The sequence below is a fragment of the Sapajus apella genome, unplaced genomic scaffold (genome assembly GCF_009761245.1).
Source record: "Sapajus apella isolate SASKATOON/1434 unplaced genomic scaffold, GSC_monkey_1.0 scaffold24, whole genome shotgun sequence".
In the NCBI taxonomy this organism is placed as follows: Eukaryota; Metazoa; Chordata; class Mammalia; order Primates; family Cebidae; genus Sapajus; species Sapajus apella.
The window spans coordinates 8,954,281-8,969,883 of NW_022436964.1; the positions used below are offsets into that span (position 1 = coordinate 8,954,281).

At 38.8% G+C, this 15,603-nt stretch overlaps 1 protein-coding gene and 1 long non-coding RNA gene across 5 annotated transcripts in view; one reads left to right on the plus strand and one right to left on the minus strand.

Annotated features, from left to right (window-relative positions):
* PCSK5 (proprotein convertase subtilisin/kexin type 5) overlaps positions 1-15,603 on the minus strand; it is a 463,699-nt gene that overhangs the window by 166,657 nt on the left and 281,439 nt on the right. For all 4 annotated transcript variants that reach the window (XR_004272619.1, XM_032290888.1, XM_032290887.1 and 1 more), the window contains exons 14-17: positions 12,609-12,752; positions 7,862-7,964; positions 6,099-6,292; positions 3,030-3,114 (exon numbers count right to left, since the gene is read on the minus strand). Coding sequence is in view for 3 of the 4 variants with exons in the window: in XM_032290888.1 (XP_032146779.1) it covers positions 3,030-3,114; positions 6,099-6,292; positions 7,862-7,964; positions 12,609-12,752 (526 nt within the window). In the remaining variant the exon portion in view is untranslated. The remainder of the gene's footprint in view (positions 1-3,029; positions 3,115-6,098; positions 6,293-7,861; positions 7,965-12,608; positions 12,753-15,603) is intronic.
* LOC116559786 lies at positions 804-9,615 on the plus strand. The gene is made up of 2 exons (XR_004272621.1): positions 804-940; positions 9,333-9,615. It is a non-coding gene; the product is annotated as an uncharacterized LOC116559786 (long non-coding RNA).

A 15,603-nucleotide genomic window follows, 5' to 3' on the forward strand; every position in this document is an offset into this window, starting at 1 on the left:
AAAAAAAAAATGGGGGAAAAAATAGCCAGGCATGATGGTGCCTGCCTACAGTCCCAGCTACTGTACTCAGAAGGCTAAGACCAGAGGATCACTTGAGTGAACTATGAACAAGCCGCTGCACTCTAGCTTGGGTGACAGAGCAAGACTCTCTTAAAAAAATTACAATATTTAACATAGAAATATTACGGAATAGTGTGATTGGAAATGTAGTGAGAAAATGTGATCCTATGTTACCACATCAATGAGACTAGAAGGTGAGTAAACAGGGGTAAATGGTTTCTCATTGTCTTAAACTCTTTGTATTGCTCCAGTTGATATTTGACTGCTTTGTATGTGGATAATACTAATTAAAAAAAATTAAAATTTACTTTTCTCTATGCTCTTAAAAAAATTTAGAAAGTACAAAAACAAAGTTGAAGAAAAGAGAATCCTGAATAGTCCCCGTTAGCATTTTAATTTATTTCCTTCCTGGATTTTGTGCATTGATATATTTTTTCCCTGTTTGTTCTTCGCCACTATTTAAAAATTTACAAGTCTCTTGAGGCAAAATGGTCAACCCTAGAAGCCCTTAGAAAAATGCAAGGGGCCTCAAGGAGACTAAGGGCAGCTAACTAAAAGTGGATTTCATTCACAGATCTCCTCACTGGCCAGAGAGAGCGCGCTGTCATTTAAAAAGTCAAAAGAAAACCTTTCTGTAGCACTAGAAAAAAGGATGTTGCCTTAAATGGATCCATTTGAGAGGTATAAGGACAACCAGAACACTTATCAAAGTTAAAAAAACTGCCTTTTTTTCTAATACAGGACAGCACTTTCTAGTGAGGTTGGCATCTGTTCAGCAGGACACAGAGGCTGCACTGTGTGGAGAAGGAATGAGCTCAGAAGAATGTGTAACAGACAGCAGACACCAACCCTGAAGCTTTCTGCTGCATCCAAAATACAGGTACTGTGAGGCTAACGCACCTGGTATTGTGAACACCTCTGTTCTCTCCATGATAAACTGGTGAGGTTAGATCTGTGCTCTCCAACATAATCTGGCACACGTGGCTACTGATCCCTTGAAAAGTGGCTAATAAGGCTAAGGAACAGAATTTTAAATTTTACTTAATTTTAACTAAGATAAATGTGAAAAATTGGCACTTGATTCCACTATTGGCCAAAATTTGGGTAAGTCTGGAGCAACTCGGCTATATACAATTTTCTTTTTCAACTATAAAACCTAACTAAAGATCAAATATTTCTCATAAAAACAGTTTTGTCTGAATTTAGATGTGTTTTAAGAGTAAAATACCTATCATATTTTGAAGACAGTACAATGAAAAAGAATGAAAAACATCTGATAAGTTTTTTATATTGTTGAAATGATAATATTTTAGACATATTAGGGGAATTCAATATTTTATTAAACTCCATTTCCCCTGTATCTTTTTACTTCTCTTAACGTGGTTACTGGCATATTTAAAATTACATGTATGGCTCTCATGTTTCTATTGGCATGCACTGGCTTAACACCCTAGAAAATGTTCCCTAAGAAATAATTTAAATCATCTTTTATTTCTCATGAACCAATTATGTGCTAGAATAGGTATTTTATAAATGCTATCACAGTTAACCTTTGTCATAATCCAGCAAAACAGGGATTATCATCATTTTATAGAGGAGAAAATGAAGGCTCGGAGTAGTTGAGTGATTTGCCCAAAATCACATAGCTAATAATTAGCAGAGGAAGATGTGAGGCCACATCTACTTTCTTATCTTTTTTTTTTTTTTTTTTTTTTTTTTTTGAGATGGAGTTTCGCTCTTGTTTCCCAGGCTGGAGTGCAATGGCCCGATCTCGGCTCACCGCAACCTCCGCCTCCTGGGTTCAAGCAATTCTCCTGCCTCAGCCTCCCAAGTAGCTGGGACTACAGGCGTGCACCACCATGCCCAGCTAATTTTTGCATTTTTAGTAGAGACAGGGTTTCACCATGTTGACCAGGATGGTCTCGATCTCTTGACCTCGTGATCCACCTGCCTCGGCCTCCCAAAGTGCTGGGGTTATAGGCGTAAGCCACCGTGCCCGGCCTACTTTCTTTTTATTATATTGCTTTGCTCCTTCTCCAAGGAGAATTAGGTGCGTAATTCTTTCTCAGTACTGAAATCTTGAGATGCAAATTGCCAAGCAAGTGAATAGTGAATGCATTTATGGGGGTGGGGAAGAAATAAAGCCATAGATAATTAAAATCTAAATGAAAATGATGCTCCGATATTGGTTAACAGTGAAGAATATACCTGCGTGGAAACTGCCTGGACCATGCCTAGTTTACCTCCAATCTCAGGTGGAAATAAAGATGGGATCAATACTCAAAAGAAATCCAGTGCAGCCGCAGAGTTCTAATTCTATATACAGCCACAGTCTAGCTCCTCACTAAATGTAGAATGGTCTGACTTTCCCTACTGAGATCAAGAGGCTACCTAGTTAATCTGAGCTGTACGTTGTTCTCTTAGACAGTTGACCAACTACTGAGCTTTAGCAATGAGCAAGTCATCCATTCAAGGAAAACATCTCCTGGTGTTAAATCTATGTGCATACCATAGCATAATGGAACCAAGCCTGAGGTACTTAAGAGAATGATTGGGTATTTAGAGAGAAATAATAAAGATGATAAGAGAATAATTTCCAACCATCCAAGGAATGAATCAGGGGGATTAAATATAATTCATTGGTATTACCTGCACAGTAATCCTTGACTGGCACAGTGCAGGTTAAAAAGCACAAAGACTGCCTCTCAAATGGCCATTTTTATTGACATATCTGAGCCATCTTTTCTAAAGAGAATTTATTTGGTTTATAACCCTTCTTTAGCCAACACAGCATCCCATTTTTCACATATAATAGTAGAGATAATGCAAACAGCAATCAATCAAGTGCTTGAATGAGAGTCAAACCAAGGGTAGATCATCAGAGTGCTATTTATTAACACGTTTTCATTTTATTTACATTGAGAAGCTCTTTGGGCTGTGTTACTTGACAAAATCCTTCACTCTCTTACCTTAACCCATCCCTACATTCTGTACAGTTATGGAATTCAGTACATGTCTTGCAGTTTTCACTGCACTTCCGGCAAAGATTTTTCTCTGTTTAAAAAAAAAAGGGAGAAAGTTATAAATCAACGGTCAATTGGATTCCGTAAAAGCATTAGAGATGTTCTAATGCTTGCTAACGTATGCTACAGTACCCATAGCCTTGAGTAGAAAATTGCAGGAGGAGCCCCAGAATCGCTATTTATTATCATTTCTCAGCAAACCAAGTACAGACAGGAACTGGAATGCTGGAAAACACCTTAGACTTCTCTGCCATTTTGCAGACAAGAGAATGATGCCCTCGCTAATTCTTAGTTGAATAGTTTATCGGCCTTTCTTCTTCTTCTTCTTCCCAGTCTCTTTCCCCAGCATGGTTTCCTAACTTCCAACAATGCAAATGCCACTCATGAAGCTGGGACATCATCACTATATAGGGATTGAAAGGCAATGCCTGAGGCGGAGGAATGGGAATGTATACCCCCATGCTCATAGCTTTTAGGACTACTCAGTTGAGCTGAACTAGAGAAGGGAATCTACATTTATGACGGCAAGGTAAGGAGTGCTTATTTCTTACACTGTTTATTTATTTTAAACATTTAGTGTCTTGTGCTTTATAGCAAGACACTAAAATAACTATACGTTACAATTCAAATAATATCTATATTCTGGAGAACAGAAATGTAATATTTGTACAAACATACTGTGAATATCTGCTTTCCTAGTTAATACCAGGTCTATATTGAAAAAAATTGGCAAATTTATCGTTGTTTTGTGGAGGAAAATAGTGACTTGGCATATTAAGGAAGGCCTTCTACCTTAGACAAAATTTTGCTGAAGTCTTGGTACCTGTTCTGATATGCAGGTGGATTATATCCATGTGAATGTGTAGAACTGAATGAAGCTTTCTTCATGGGCTTCCATCTGCTTTTTAAATGTTCACGTTCTTCAGGGTTCCACAGAGAAACACAGCCTAGCGGATCCCTGCAAGAACTTGCTGGATCAAGTCTGAACCTCCAAGCATGAAATATGAAGCCCTTACAATCTTAACAACAGCCATCACATGGTCTCCCTCACTGTCTCATGGAGAATGCTGCACATGCATAGAATCTTAACTCAGATGACCTAGATTTGCATTCTGCTTTTAGCACCTCCAGTGGGGCAAGTTCAGGGTCTCTGTTGTCTTGCTCATTAAATGGAGATTACCTACCTTTCCAGTTGTCTTGAGAAGTTAAATAATTATTCAAGAGAGCTATATAAACTATTAAGCACTGTAAATCTGTTGGCAGTAATTACTAGTTATGATCATATGTGATCATGTACATAAATGGACTCATTAGAGGAGAAAACTATAACATAAGGCAATTATATGGAGATACACAAACCACTTGTATCAACACTTCATGGTAGCCGAAGTCATAGTTTGAACACCTTAATTATCCACCTTCTAGGCTCTGAAAACAACTGACTCAATTACCTTGGTTCCGTCATACAACATTCCAGAATAAAATTTCTTTTCCAAGGCTCAGCCTTCTTGATAGAATTTTGACTTTTTTTCCCCACAAGGAATACTGCATATTTCTGTGGACTCTTTATGCCCCCTTCTCTCTTCCAGTGTCTCCTTTCTCCCTCAAGACAGACAAAGTTCATGTTCTAAGTTTTGGGGCAAGCAAGAACCAGAGCGGAGTCCCCACCCACTGCCCTAAAGGGTAAGTTGAGAGACCTTCTCTGCCTCACAGAGAAGTGCACTTTGAAACCAGAGAGAATTTCACTTCTTAAGAAGCAAGAGTATTCACTTAAGATTTCTTGTCTGATTTTATGTTAAACAACTCTTGTTCCTTTAAACTTGAGTTTTCTTTTTTCTCCCCCTTAGGTTGTACAAAAACATGAAATTTCAGTGCCATTATATACCATGGTATGATTTCCTTGTTAAGAGCATTATCCAAAGCTCAGAAATAAAGTAAAAGATAACTGCAGTCCTGTTCAGAACCACACCAGAGCACTGTCCAATAGGTTTACCTTAAGACTATTTAATTCTCTAGGGGAATATACCTTCCTCTGTTTCCTAATGATGGCTGATGAGGGCCCAAACTGTGTTAACACACAGATGTTGTTAGGTAAAGTTGCAAGATACTTCTATTCATTAGAACAAACAAACGCTCCCCCAAATTTTACACGTATTGCCATGTAGAAAATTATTGAATTACTTCATTTTGTTTCCAACTGTGCCTTTCCTGGTGGACTGCAGCACCTGATCACCTTTCAGCCCTGTTTGTCACCTTGCAAGTTCCCTCATTAGTGTGTTAAGCAAGTCTTTGACAAATGTTCATTCCACTCTTAAAGTCATATTTTGATATCATACAGGCCTGGTGTCTATTTGGTGAGTGCAGAAAAAGGGGCTTCAATGTTGTCCTTCGCAAATCTGCTTGTAAGGTTGGCCCATGGCTGGCACATCTGGGAACCTGAATTTTGGTAGGGTTCCCACTCCCCTGAAAACAACGGCTCACTTTGTCTAAACTGTTTGTATAAACAATACGGTTTATGGTGAACACCTATTTTCCTTTGAAGAGTCTGGAATTTTGGTATGTGTCAGGTCTGACCAGCCCCCAGTGACAACTCTCGGCTCCAAGTCTCTAATGAGGTTCCCTGGTAGACAATATTTCATGCATGTTGTCACAAATTGTTGCAAGGGGAACTGGGCAAATCCTGTGTGGCTGAACTTTGTCATATATGCCTTTTCCCTTTGATGATATTTTGCTGTAATATCTCTTATCTGAGTTTGTGAGCACGACTATATCCTGAGCCTTGTAAATATTCCCAGCAAGTCACTGAATCTAGGGGTAGTGTTCAGGATACTCTGACAAAGTTACAGGCATTTTTACATAAAGCTTCTAAAGGGTTCTCTTAAAATAAATAAGCTAGATCCTGTTTGTTATGAAGCATAAGTCCAGATTTCACAAAGAGGACTATCCCTTCCGAGGTCACTGAAATGAAAACCCCACATTTCTTTGCTAAAACCCAAATGTTTGATGTGAACTTACTGGTGTCCTGATATGACCCATCAGGGCAGTGAGTAACACAGCTGTTGATTTCCTCATTCAGAAAGTATCCATATTTGCAGGACAGGCACTGGTCACCATGGCTCCCAAAGCAGGACTCACAGTTGGGGGCACACTTCCTGCAGCGCTTCTTGTCGGCATGGTAGTGGCCAGGGGGGCAGCTGGAGACACAGATCCTGCATTGTGAAGCAAGAAGAAAGAGGGCAGCATCACGAGCAAACCAGTCCTCAGCATTCTCTTGGAGGTGCTGAGCAAATGGCTGAGCTCAGCCTCCAAATCACTCCTAAACCAGGATGCCAACACCACATCCATTTTGTTTGTTAAATTTCTTTCGGCACAGGGTGCTGAAACAGCAATGCAGTTACCTAATACCAAGTTCACCAAAGACTTGTCAAACCAGTTCCTGGTTTGCACCTAGTTCTTAAAAAGGGACGATGGTTACAAAGAGGAAGGTTATGGTGGTGAATCAGAGCAAAAGCATGTGGGAACCACCACTTTATTCAAAAAGGTCCCTTTAATAATGTGTGACTTCTATTTTCGTGTGTTGTCATATGGACCCTGTATGTGCACGTTTGGTGGTTGTAGGCTGTTGTCTAAACTAATATAAATTTATGTTGTGTATGGAAACACTCAAAAACTTCCTTATTTGCCTGTAACGGAAGGACAGAGCTTTATTTATCCATTCAGCAAATATTTACTGTGTACCAACTAAATGTCAGGCATTTTGCTAAGTGCAGGAGATAGCAGAGGCTGTGAGATAGCCAAAGTCCTCCTTTCTCTTGAAGAATTTAAATTCCAGCTGACTTAACACGTCTGGGTCTGTCTGTGGGACTGGAATACGGAGGAACCATGGGGCAGCTTCACTTAGTGAGTTTCTTCCTGCAGGAGGAGGGAGAAGAGGGGCAGGGCTGTGGGAGACTAGGCAACGGCATGATGAACTCTGATTGGGGCACTTCGGATTCCTTGGCGCTGCCCAAGGAAACACATCTGCACAGCTCAAGCAGACACCAGGGGCTCAGAAACAGAGTGTACCTCAGTATCCAGGGCAGAAGAGTGAGATCAAGCAGGACCAACGCCTTTGCCACACTGATGGCCTACGTGCTGGGGAAGGTGGAAAAGCATCAGTTTTGCCTGTGCACTGGCATCTTTGTGAAGCCATGGCATCAAATATCAGTGGGGTGGAAAGGACACAACACTTGTGTGAGATGGGAGGAATACGTTCAAGAGATCTATTGTCATCATGACAATAGGGTTAATAACAATTGATTGTATACTTGAAAATTGTCACCGGAGTAGTGTTTAAGTGTTCTGGCCACAAAAAAAAGTATGTGAGCTAATGCATTTGTTAAATAGCTTGATTTAGTTGTTCTAAAACGTACATACATAAATATGTTGTGCATTATAAATATAGGCATTTTTTCCTTGCCAATGAAAAGAAAAAAAAAAGGTCTGGAGGGGCATGTGCTTAGCTGTTCCCTCCACACTCCTCCAAACGTGAGAGAAGTCATTGGCAGTTTCACAACGTCCATGCACATTTTGTGTTTTGTAACTCAACATAGTTTTCACCATTCTAATGACACAGGGAGGCAGTCAGCCTGCACGGCAGCCTCTTTTGTATGCTTAGTTCTGGTGGGAGAATAGTGGAAGATGCCAGCAGCCTGCACGCACCCCATGGTATTAGCCGTGCAGGAACTCCTACGATGCCTGGGACATGCTGTGGGGATGTGACTTGGCCCCTCTCTTACCTGGTATTGTTTTTCAGCTTGTAGTAGTAGTGCAAACAGTCACTGCAGTGGTCTGGTCCTGGTCCGTCACAGCCAACCTCACTGCACTCAGGGTCGCAGGGACCTTTCCAAAAGATATTAGAACAATATTTGGAAAAATGATTTTAGAGCAGGTCAGCTGTACCTTGAATTTGGTATAAGACTTTCTTTTTTTCTTATGCAGCGAGTTTAAGACAGAGGAAGAATGGTCAATGTGACTTTAGATGAACTCTTGACTTTTTTTGACTTTTGATTCTTAGGCAACCTCAATTGCCTAGGTATAAAGAATGTAAATCCTAGTCATGGCCCGGTCTTCACAGCACATATGGCTGCCTTGTGGGAGAGAAACATTTCAGAATTCAAATGAACTGTAGCAACTGAAAAAAAACAACTGCAATTAACTGTGTGTAATAATAAAAATACTGGGTTTGCAGAAAAGTGAGAAGTTGTTAGCAAAAAAGAAAAAATGTTATTATTTAATGCCTGGACCAAATGACCATCTCATTTAAGGTCATTAAAGCTACTGAATACCTCTGAAATACTGTGGTCGGAAAGAATCATTATGGCACCAGGCACAAGCTTATCAGCTTCCAGTCTCAGACACATCCTTTGTGTAGGATACAATTTTAAATCTATTATCTGAAATAATAGATTTAAAATTGTATCCTACACAAAGGCCAATGAGCAATTCAACAAAAGAAAATGACATATAAATTTAAAAAATGCAAGCAAGCTTAAAAAATTCCTGACCTGGGCTGAAAGTTCCCAATCTCTCTTATTACATTTTCTTTGGTATAGAACTGGAGAGAATACACAGTAAGAAAAAAAAATGCCAGAAAGATGGAGCTATTTTGTGATTGATGAAAAATTTTCTAATTATATGGCCTAGTTATAGAAGTTTTTAATTCTCTTCTTTGTTCTCCATATTCTGGAATATTTAGTCTCATAATCTGCAAACTCTTTCCCACTGAAAATTCATATTTTAACTAGCAATAAATATATTGAATGAAATGTACCAATAGTAAGTCAAGGGTAGTAGAAATGTTTTGAACTCTGCTTATTTTAACCAAAAAGGCTTCCTGTTATACCTTAGTTTCCTCGAGTCAATATGGGATTATGTTTCATAATTACTGAATCACAGAAACATAAAATGTTAGAACTGGGATGGAATAACAGAGAAAAATCTACAGTCAAATATCCTAATTTTACTGATGAGGAAACTGATTTTCCCAGAATTCCAGTGGCTTGCCCAGTATCACATGGTGAGGAGAGGGGATCATCGGGTCCTGACACCTAGGTAAAAGCTTCCTGCTTAGAGGTAGCAAATCACGTACTGGGGCGACTTCTCCAGCTGAATGGAAATAAGTCATTTCAAAATGCTGCAGCCTTGAATATACTTCTGATTAACTGCAAGTGTCATCTGACAACCTGCTTATTTCTATTTTCCCCACAGCTTCAAATTGATCTGTAAATTCCATAGCTACTGAAACTTGGGACGTTTTAGCCGTCTGCCATTGTACACCAGAGGAGTGGTGTCTCTGCTGCCTATGGACTGAAGTTCAGCCAGCTGTGATCTCATAGTCCCTGGGATCCAATGAAGCGGTACAGGTATCTGGTTATGATAACGCCATCTGTGCCTCTAATCTGGCAGACTTCTAAATGAAGGTGAAAAATCACAGCTCCAAAGGAAAGGAGTCATGGGTGGCCCTAAATTTTCACCAGATGACTTCTAGAATAAAAAAAAATTCCAAACATTTATTGCTGATATTTGCCAAAAATGCTCTGCATGGCAGGTTTACATGCTATGCTGATTCTTTTATCATCGTAAACTGTCCCAGATGCAGTTTAGCATTGTAGGTTGCAGGATAATCATGAAATCATTGTCTTGGTTCTCTCATAAGTGCCAATGTTGATGTTTTAGAGATCTAATCAGAAACACTGCAAGATGTATAACTTCTGAATCTCAACATTCCAAAATTTGAATGGGAAACATTACCAAAATATGAATAAAGAGTAACAGCTTACTATTACACTCTGTTTTTTGGATATACTTTCTCCTATCAGAGAGAGAAGACAAAATGGTTTGCTAGTTAAAATATAAATAGTAATGCTATAGCCTCACAGCAAAATATCAAACAATCTAGCTCTGATTAGCTCAACTGGTCTCCATTTCAAGTGTGTTTATTGATTCTAGGATGCTATCTGTTTAGAATAAAAGTAACTACATGTATATTCACCCTGTTTGGGCTGGGCACAGTGGCTCATGCCTGTAATCCCAGCACCTTGGGAGGCTGAGGCGGGTGGATCACTTGAGGTCAGGAGTTTGAGATTAGCCTGGCCAACATGGCAAAACCCCATCTCTACTAAAAATACAAAAATTAGCAGGACGTGGTGATGCACACCTGTAATCTCAGCTACTCGGGAGGCTGAGGCATGAGAACTGCTTGAACCCACGAGGTGGAGGTTGCAGTGAGCTGACATGGTGCCATTGCACTCCAGCCTGGGTGACAGAGCAAGACTCCGTCTCAAAAAAAGAAAAACAACTTTGTTCAGGTGGTTAATGAAGTACTTTTTAGTATTTAGAGGAAAATCTCAACTGAAATAAAAAATAATTCTCATCTAACGATACATTAAACTTGTATTTGTAAATAGGTTTTTTTTTTGGAGACAGAGTCTTGCTCTGTTGCCCAGGCTGGAGTGAAGTGGTGCTATCCTGGCTCACTACGACTTCCACCTCCTGGGTTCAAGTGATTCTTGTGCCTCAGCCTCTGCAGTAGCTGGGATTGCAGGTGCATGCCACCATGCCCAGCTAATTCTTTTTTGGTATTTTTAGTAGAGATGAGGTTTCATCATGTTGCCTAGGCTGGTCTCAAACTCCTGAGCTCAGACTATCCACCCACCTCAGCTTCCCAAAGTGCTGGGATTACGGGCTTGAGCCATGAGCCACTGTACCTGGCCTATAAGTAGTTCTTCATTAGAAGCAGCTTTGTCCATTATGTGTTATATGCCATACCTCAGAGGGACTGAATGCTCCTAGGAGTGTTAGCCAGTGCAACGAGACAGTAGTTAGAAATAATGATCAGAAGGACTATAAAACCAATTTGCAGATGATAAGGCTGTAGTACCTAAACCATCTGAGAAAACCCTATAAATTAATGACAGATTAAGCAAAGTGGCCATATATAAAATAAATACAACCAATAGATTTCCTATGCACCAGCATATACTAGCTAGAAATCATGGAATATTTTCCACTATAAGAGCAACAAGACCCAAAATACTTAGGTGTAACACTAACAAGAAGAAAACTACATAAAATTAAAATATTTCAGTAAAATGGGACATGATCTATGTTTTAAATGGAAAGATTGTATGTTGTAAAAACAATTCTTCCCAAGAGATTGCATATAAATTCAAATTACATTGCAATGAGACTTTTAAAAGGAGACTTAAAAATCATGCTAAAATTCATCTGGAAGGATAATAGGGCAATAATTGCTATGGAAATGGGAAGCAGATGTTCTACAAATATAAAAATACATCATGAAATGAAAATAAAACAGTGTGGGTGGTATTGGTTGGAGAATTATTAGATTGATGAACCAGAAAAGGTGGAACCAGAAAAAATGTTGGGCTAAGAACTTACTATATTGTTATAAAGGAAGCATCCTAAACTACTAAAAAAAGAAGGGATAGTTACTCAGTCAATGATCTTAGTCTGTTTGGAAAATAAAGACAGAGCTTCAGCTGACACTATATGTCATAAACCAAAATGAGTTCCAGATGAATTAATGGCCAAATGTAAAAAAATAAGAAATTACCAAACAAATATGCAGCAGACATTAAAGGATAAAACTTCAGCAAAAAATCATAGTGTTACATCTGAGACCATAAACCCCAACCTCTGCAAGTTTTTTTTTTTTTCTGTCGAAACAACACAAAGCAAAACACAACTTACATTCTCAGTGATAAGTGAGAATGTTTTCAGCAAATATGAAACAATGTGAGAGACAATAACATACAGAGTGTTCACAAGTAGATAAGAGGATTACTGCACCTTGAATAGAAAAATGGGTAAAAGACAGTTGTATTTAATTCAGAGAACTGCAGAGGAAAAATGTTTAGATTGACAAGCAATCAAAGCTATAATATTTTAAAAACATTCACCTCTTTGTTTTTTACTTTCCTTTTTTCTTTAGTTTTTTTTCTGTTGGCAGAAATGAGTGTGACAAACAGTCACATAGCTGGTCACAGTGTAGACTGGTACATCTTGTCTGGATAGCAAGTGACAAAATGTTTCCAAGCCCTAAAACTGATTATCCTCTTTGATGCAATAAGTCTCAAAACAGAACTCTATTCTAAAGAAATAATGAAGATATAGACAAAGATTGATAAATAATGATGTTTATCCAAACCGTGTTTAAAATAGTGTAATACTCCGTAAGCGAGCTCAGTGTCCCAGATTATGGATTAACTATATTAGAGTATAAATAATCACAGTATGGGCTATTAGCTTTGTAATATGGATATTTGAATATATGAGTGCACTGATATATACAAGTATTTAAGGGGATAAAAATAAGATGGAAGAAAATATGTCATAACGTGGTATATTATTCTGTTCTATTTTGTTCTATTCTCCCATTCCATTCCATTCCATTCTCGCATATGGTGGAATGACGCATGAGCTTTCTCTCTTTAGGCTGTGTCCCGCTGGAAGCTAGCTCACCTGCATAATCCTCTGTGCCATAGTCATCTGTGGGGTCTTCAACTCGGCTATAGCGGAAGCGTTCCACTTTAGGAAACTCATTGGTTGGCGAATATGGCTGCACGGAGGTGCCATAGAGGACCAAAGACCATTCTTTCAATTTACCTTGAGAAATAAAAAAAAAATCACAGCATGACCAAATCTTTACTAGCTTTGTAATATCTTTAAGTCCTTCTCACTCAAGAAAAAGCAACAGAACCAGGGGAAGCAGATAGGTATGAATCCCCACATCAAACACAGAGCTTGAAATGCCTATTTCTCACCCTTTGCAAAATTAACTATTTAACAATTCATGTACCACATATTGAATGAGCACCTACTATACAGGAGGGGCCTTGATTTAATCAGCATTTATAGGAAGACTGAGGAACAAACACACTTCAGATTGCTAGATCAAAGGCTGAATTTCAAATTACCAATATTTAAGAGAATCCCAGGATTTAATAAGAAGGCTTTGCTTTTCTAGGTATAAAAGTCTTGTTTGAGCTTTAAAAAATTTTTGGCATTATCTGACTTGTTAATAAGGAGACAGAACAACTCTTTGTTCTCCCTAATTCCTGATATCAGTCATTCAATAATAAGAATACATCGCTACACTAGTTTATAGTCCTGTGCTGTCTAATATGATGGCTATTACACATTTGATTATTTAATGTTAACTAGAATTAAGAAAAATTTTGAGATTCAGCTTCTCCATGACACTGACCATATTTCCAGTGCTCAATAGATTTATGTGGCCTGTGGCCACCCTACTGGAGGGCATTTCCACCATTGCAGAATGTTCTATCGGACAATGTACAAAATATATATTTTTTTATCTTGTTCTGTTTCCCAGGCTGGAGCGCAATGGTGGACTCTTGGCTCACTGCAACCTCTGCCTCCCAGGTTCAAGCGATTCTCCTGTTTCAGCCTCCCAAGTAGCTGGGATTATAGGCGCCCACCACCACACTTGGCTAATTTTTGTATTTTTTAGTAGACACAAGGTTTCACCATGTTGGTCAGGCTGGTCTCGAACTCCTGACCTCAGGTGATCCACCTGCCTCAGCCTCTCAAAGTGCTGGGATCATAGGTGTGAGCCACCATGCCTAGCCCAAAACAGCATTTTCTGGTCAAGAACGCCTGGATACCTGAGGCCAGTGTTTCACCTTCTATGAATTTGGATCACTCACAAGGAGCATTTTGTTTTACTTTAGTTCTTGTTAACTTATTTCTTTGCTTCATAAAATTTGTGTTCAATGCAAAAAGTTAAAAAAAAGGAAACATGCCTCTAGTTCATTAAAGTTAGTAAAACTGACCTCAAAAGCAATCAACTTTAAGCAGAACATAGGCATATGCTGGTAGGAAGGCAGGATGCTCCTCAGAACCCCTCTCAAATTGGCTTAATGCACGGAATCCAGGCAAGGTCAGAGGCTAGGGTCTGGGGCCAGCCCAGGGAGTAATGGATTTCAGCTATCAGTTTCCTTCATCTATCATCACCTACCATCACCATCAAATTGATGTTTGATGTTTTTAAGTGCTTACTATATGCTAAGCACTGGCCCACTTAAGTGGTTCATGAGTTTTATTCCATTCAATGTTCAAAACAACTCTAAGGTAGGTACTAAACATTCCCAATATATAGAAGAGGAAACAGAGGCACAGAGGTTGGTAACTTCCTCAAAGGCAGTAAGAGGACAGACTGATATTAAAACATACACCGAGTCCAAATCCTGTGTTTTTAAACCATATATAATATTGTCTCCTATTCATTTCTATGAGTTTAGGAGCCGGACCTTTAAAAATGAACACATTCTGTGATGCATGTATGTTTTTCTGACTTTCACATTGGACCAGTACAATTGGTTTATGTCTGGTTTGCCCTCTGCCAGCTTTTCTTTGTACTTATTTGTTAATGACCATGCTTTTCACAATCAGGGTGTTATTCAGGCCCAGCATTCTAAGTAGCATGCATTAGGCAGTGGCAAGAAGCGAATGACTGCTGGAAACTGACGACCTATCTGATTGCCTTTAGGTAGCAGTGCAAAAGAGAGCCCATTTTCCTTATGGCATCTCTCAAGTGTACAAATGAAGCATATAATACAAGGACAATATAGGTCATCCCAATCATCAGTCACCTTAAAACTTAGTTCATTTTATTTAAGATCATTTTGGATGTAAAAGTTTACCCTCTAAGTGCTTTGAAGACCGCTGTCTCAAAATTGATTATTTCCCTTTGTGCCATTTCTGAAGGACATCATAAGCCCACTAGGGATATCATTCCTGTGTAATTCATCTCTTTATATTTCACTTGTTATGTAATTTTATTTCCTTAGAACCTCTACTATGATTTACATCAAATAATTGCCATATTTGGGCCATCATTTTTTTCTCCTCTACCCCCTTTTCTGTTTGCTAAATTCTATAGATGATTTTGCATTTATTATCGAAACATGTTATGAAATAGCTGTGTAAATACAGCAGGAGAAAAATCTATCCGACATTCTAACACATAAAAGCAATCTGCATCTATAGATTTATGTGCCAAAAACCAAAACAATACCCCAAACACTCTTGATATGTATTGTAATAATAAATTGGAATAAAACAATAAACAAATATAAATTCAGTTTGGAGCCAGGAACTTCTATATTTGGGGATGATTCTACCATTTAATTGGGCTGGAAGTTCTGCAGATCCAATTGAATTTCTACTTGCTTACTGATGTAACCCATTATTAATCAGAGAGGAGGAAACCTATCATAGGACTGTACGCCACAGAAACAATGATATAGACACACATGTTCGTGCATGCACAGACACACCCATAAACAAGACACTCAGAGTTCCTTACTATAGGTATAACTAATCCTGAAATGGAAGGTTGGTTGAAGGAAAGATACACAAAGGCCCTATGTTTCTATTAAAATCTCTAGGCCAGTAATAGCATTAGGGTATCTCTCTTCTGGCATAAAAAGAA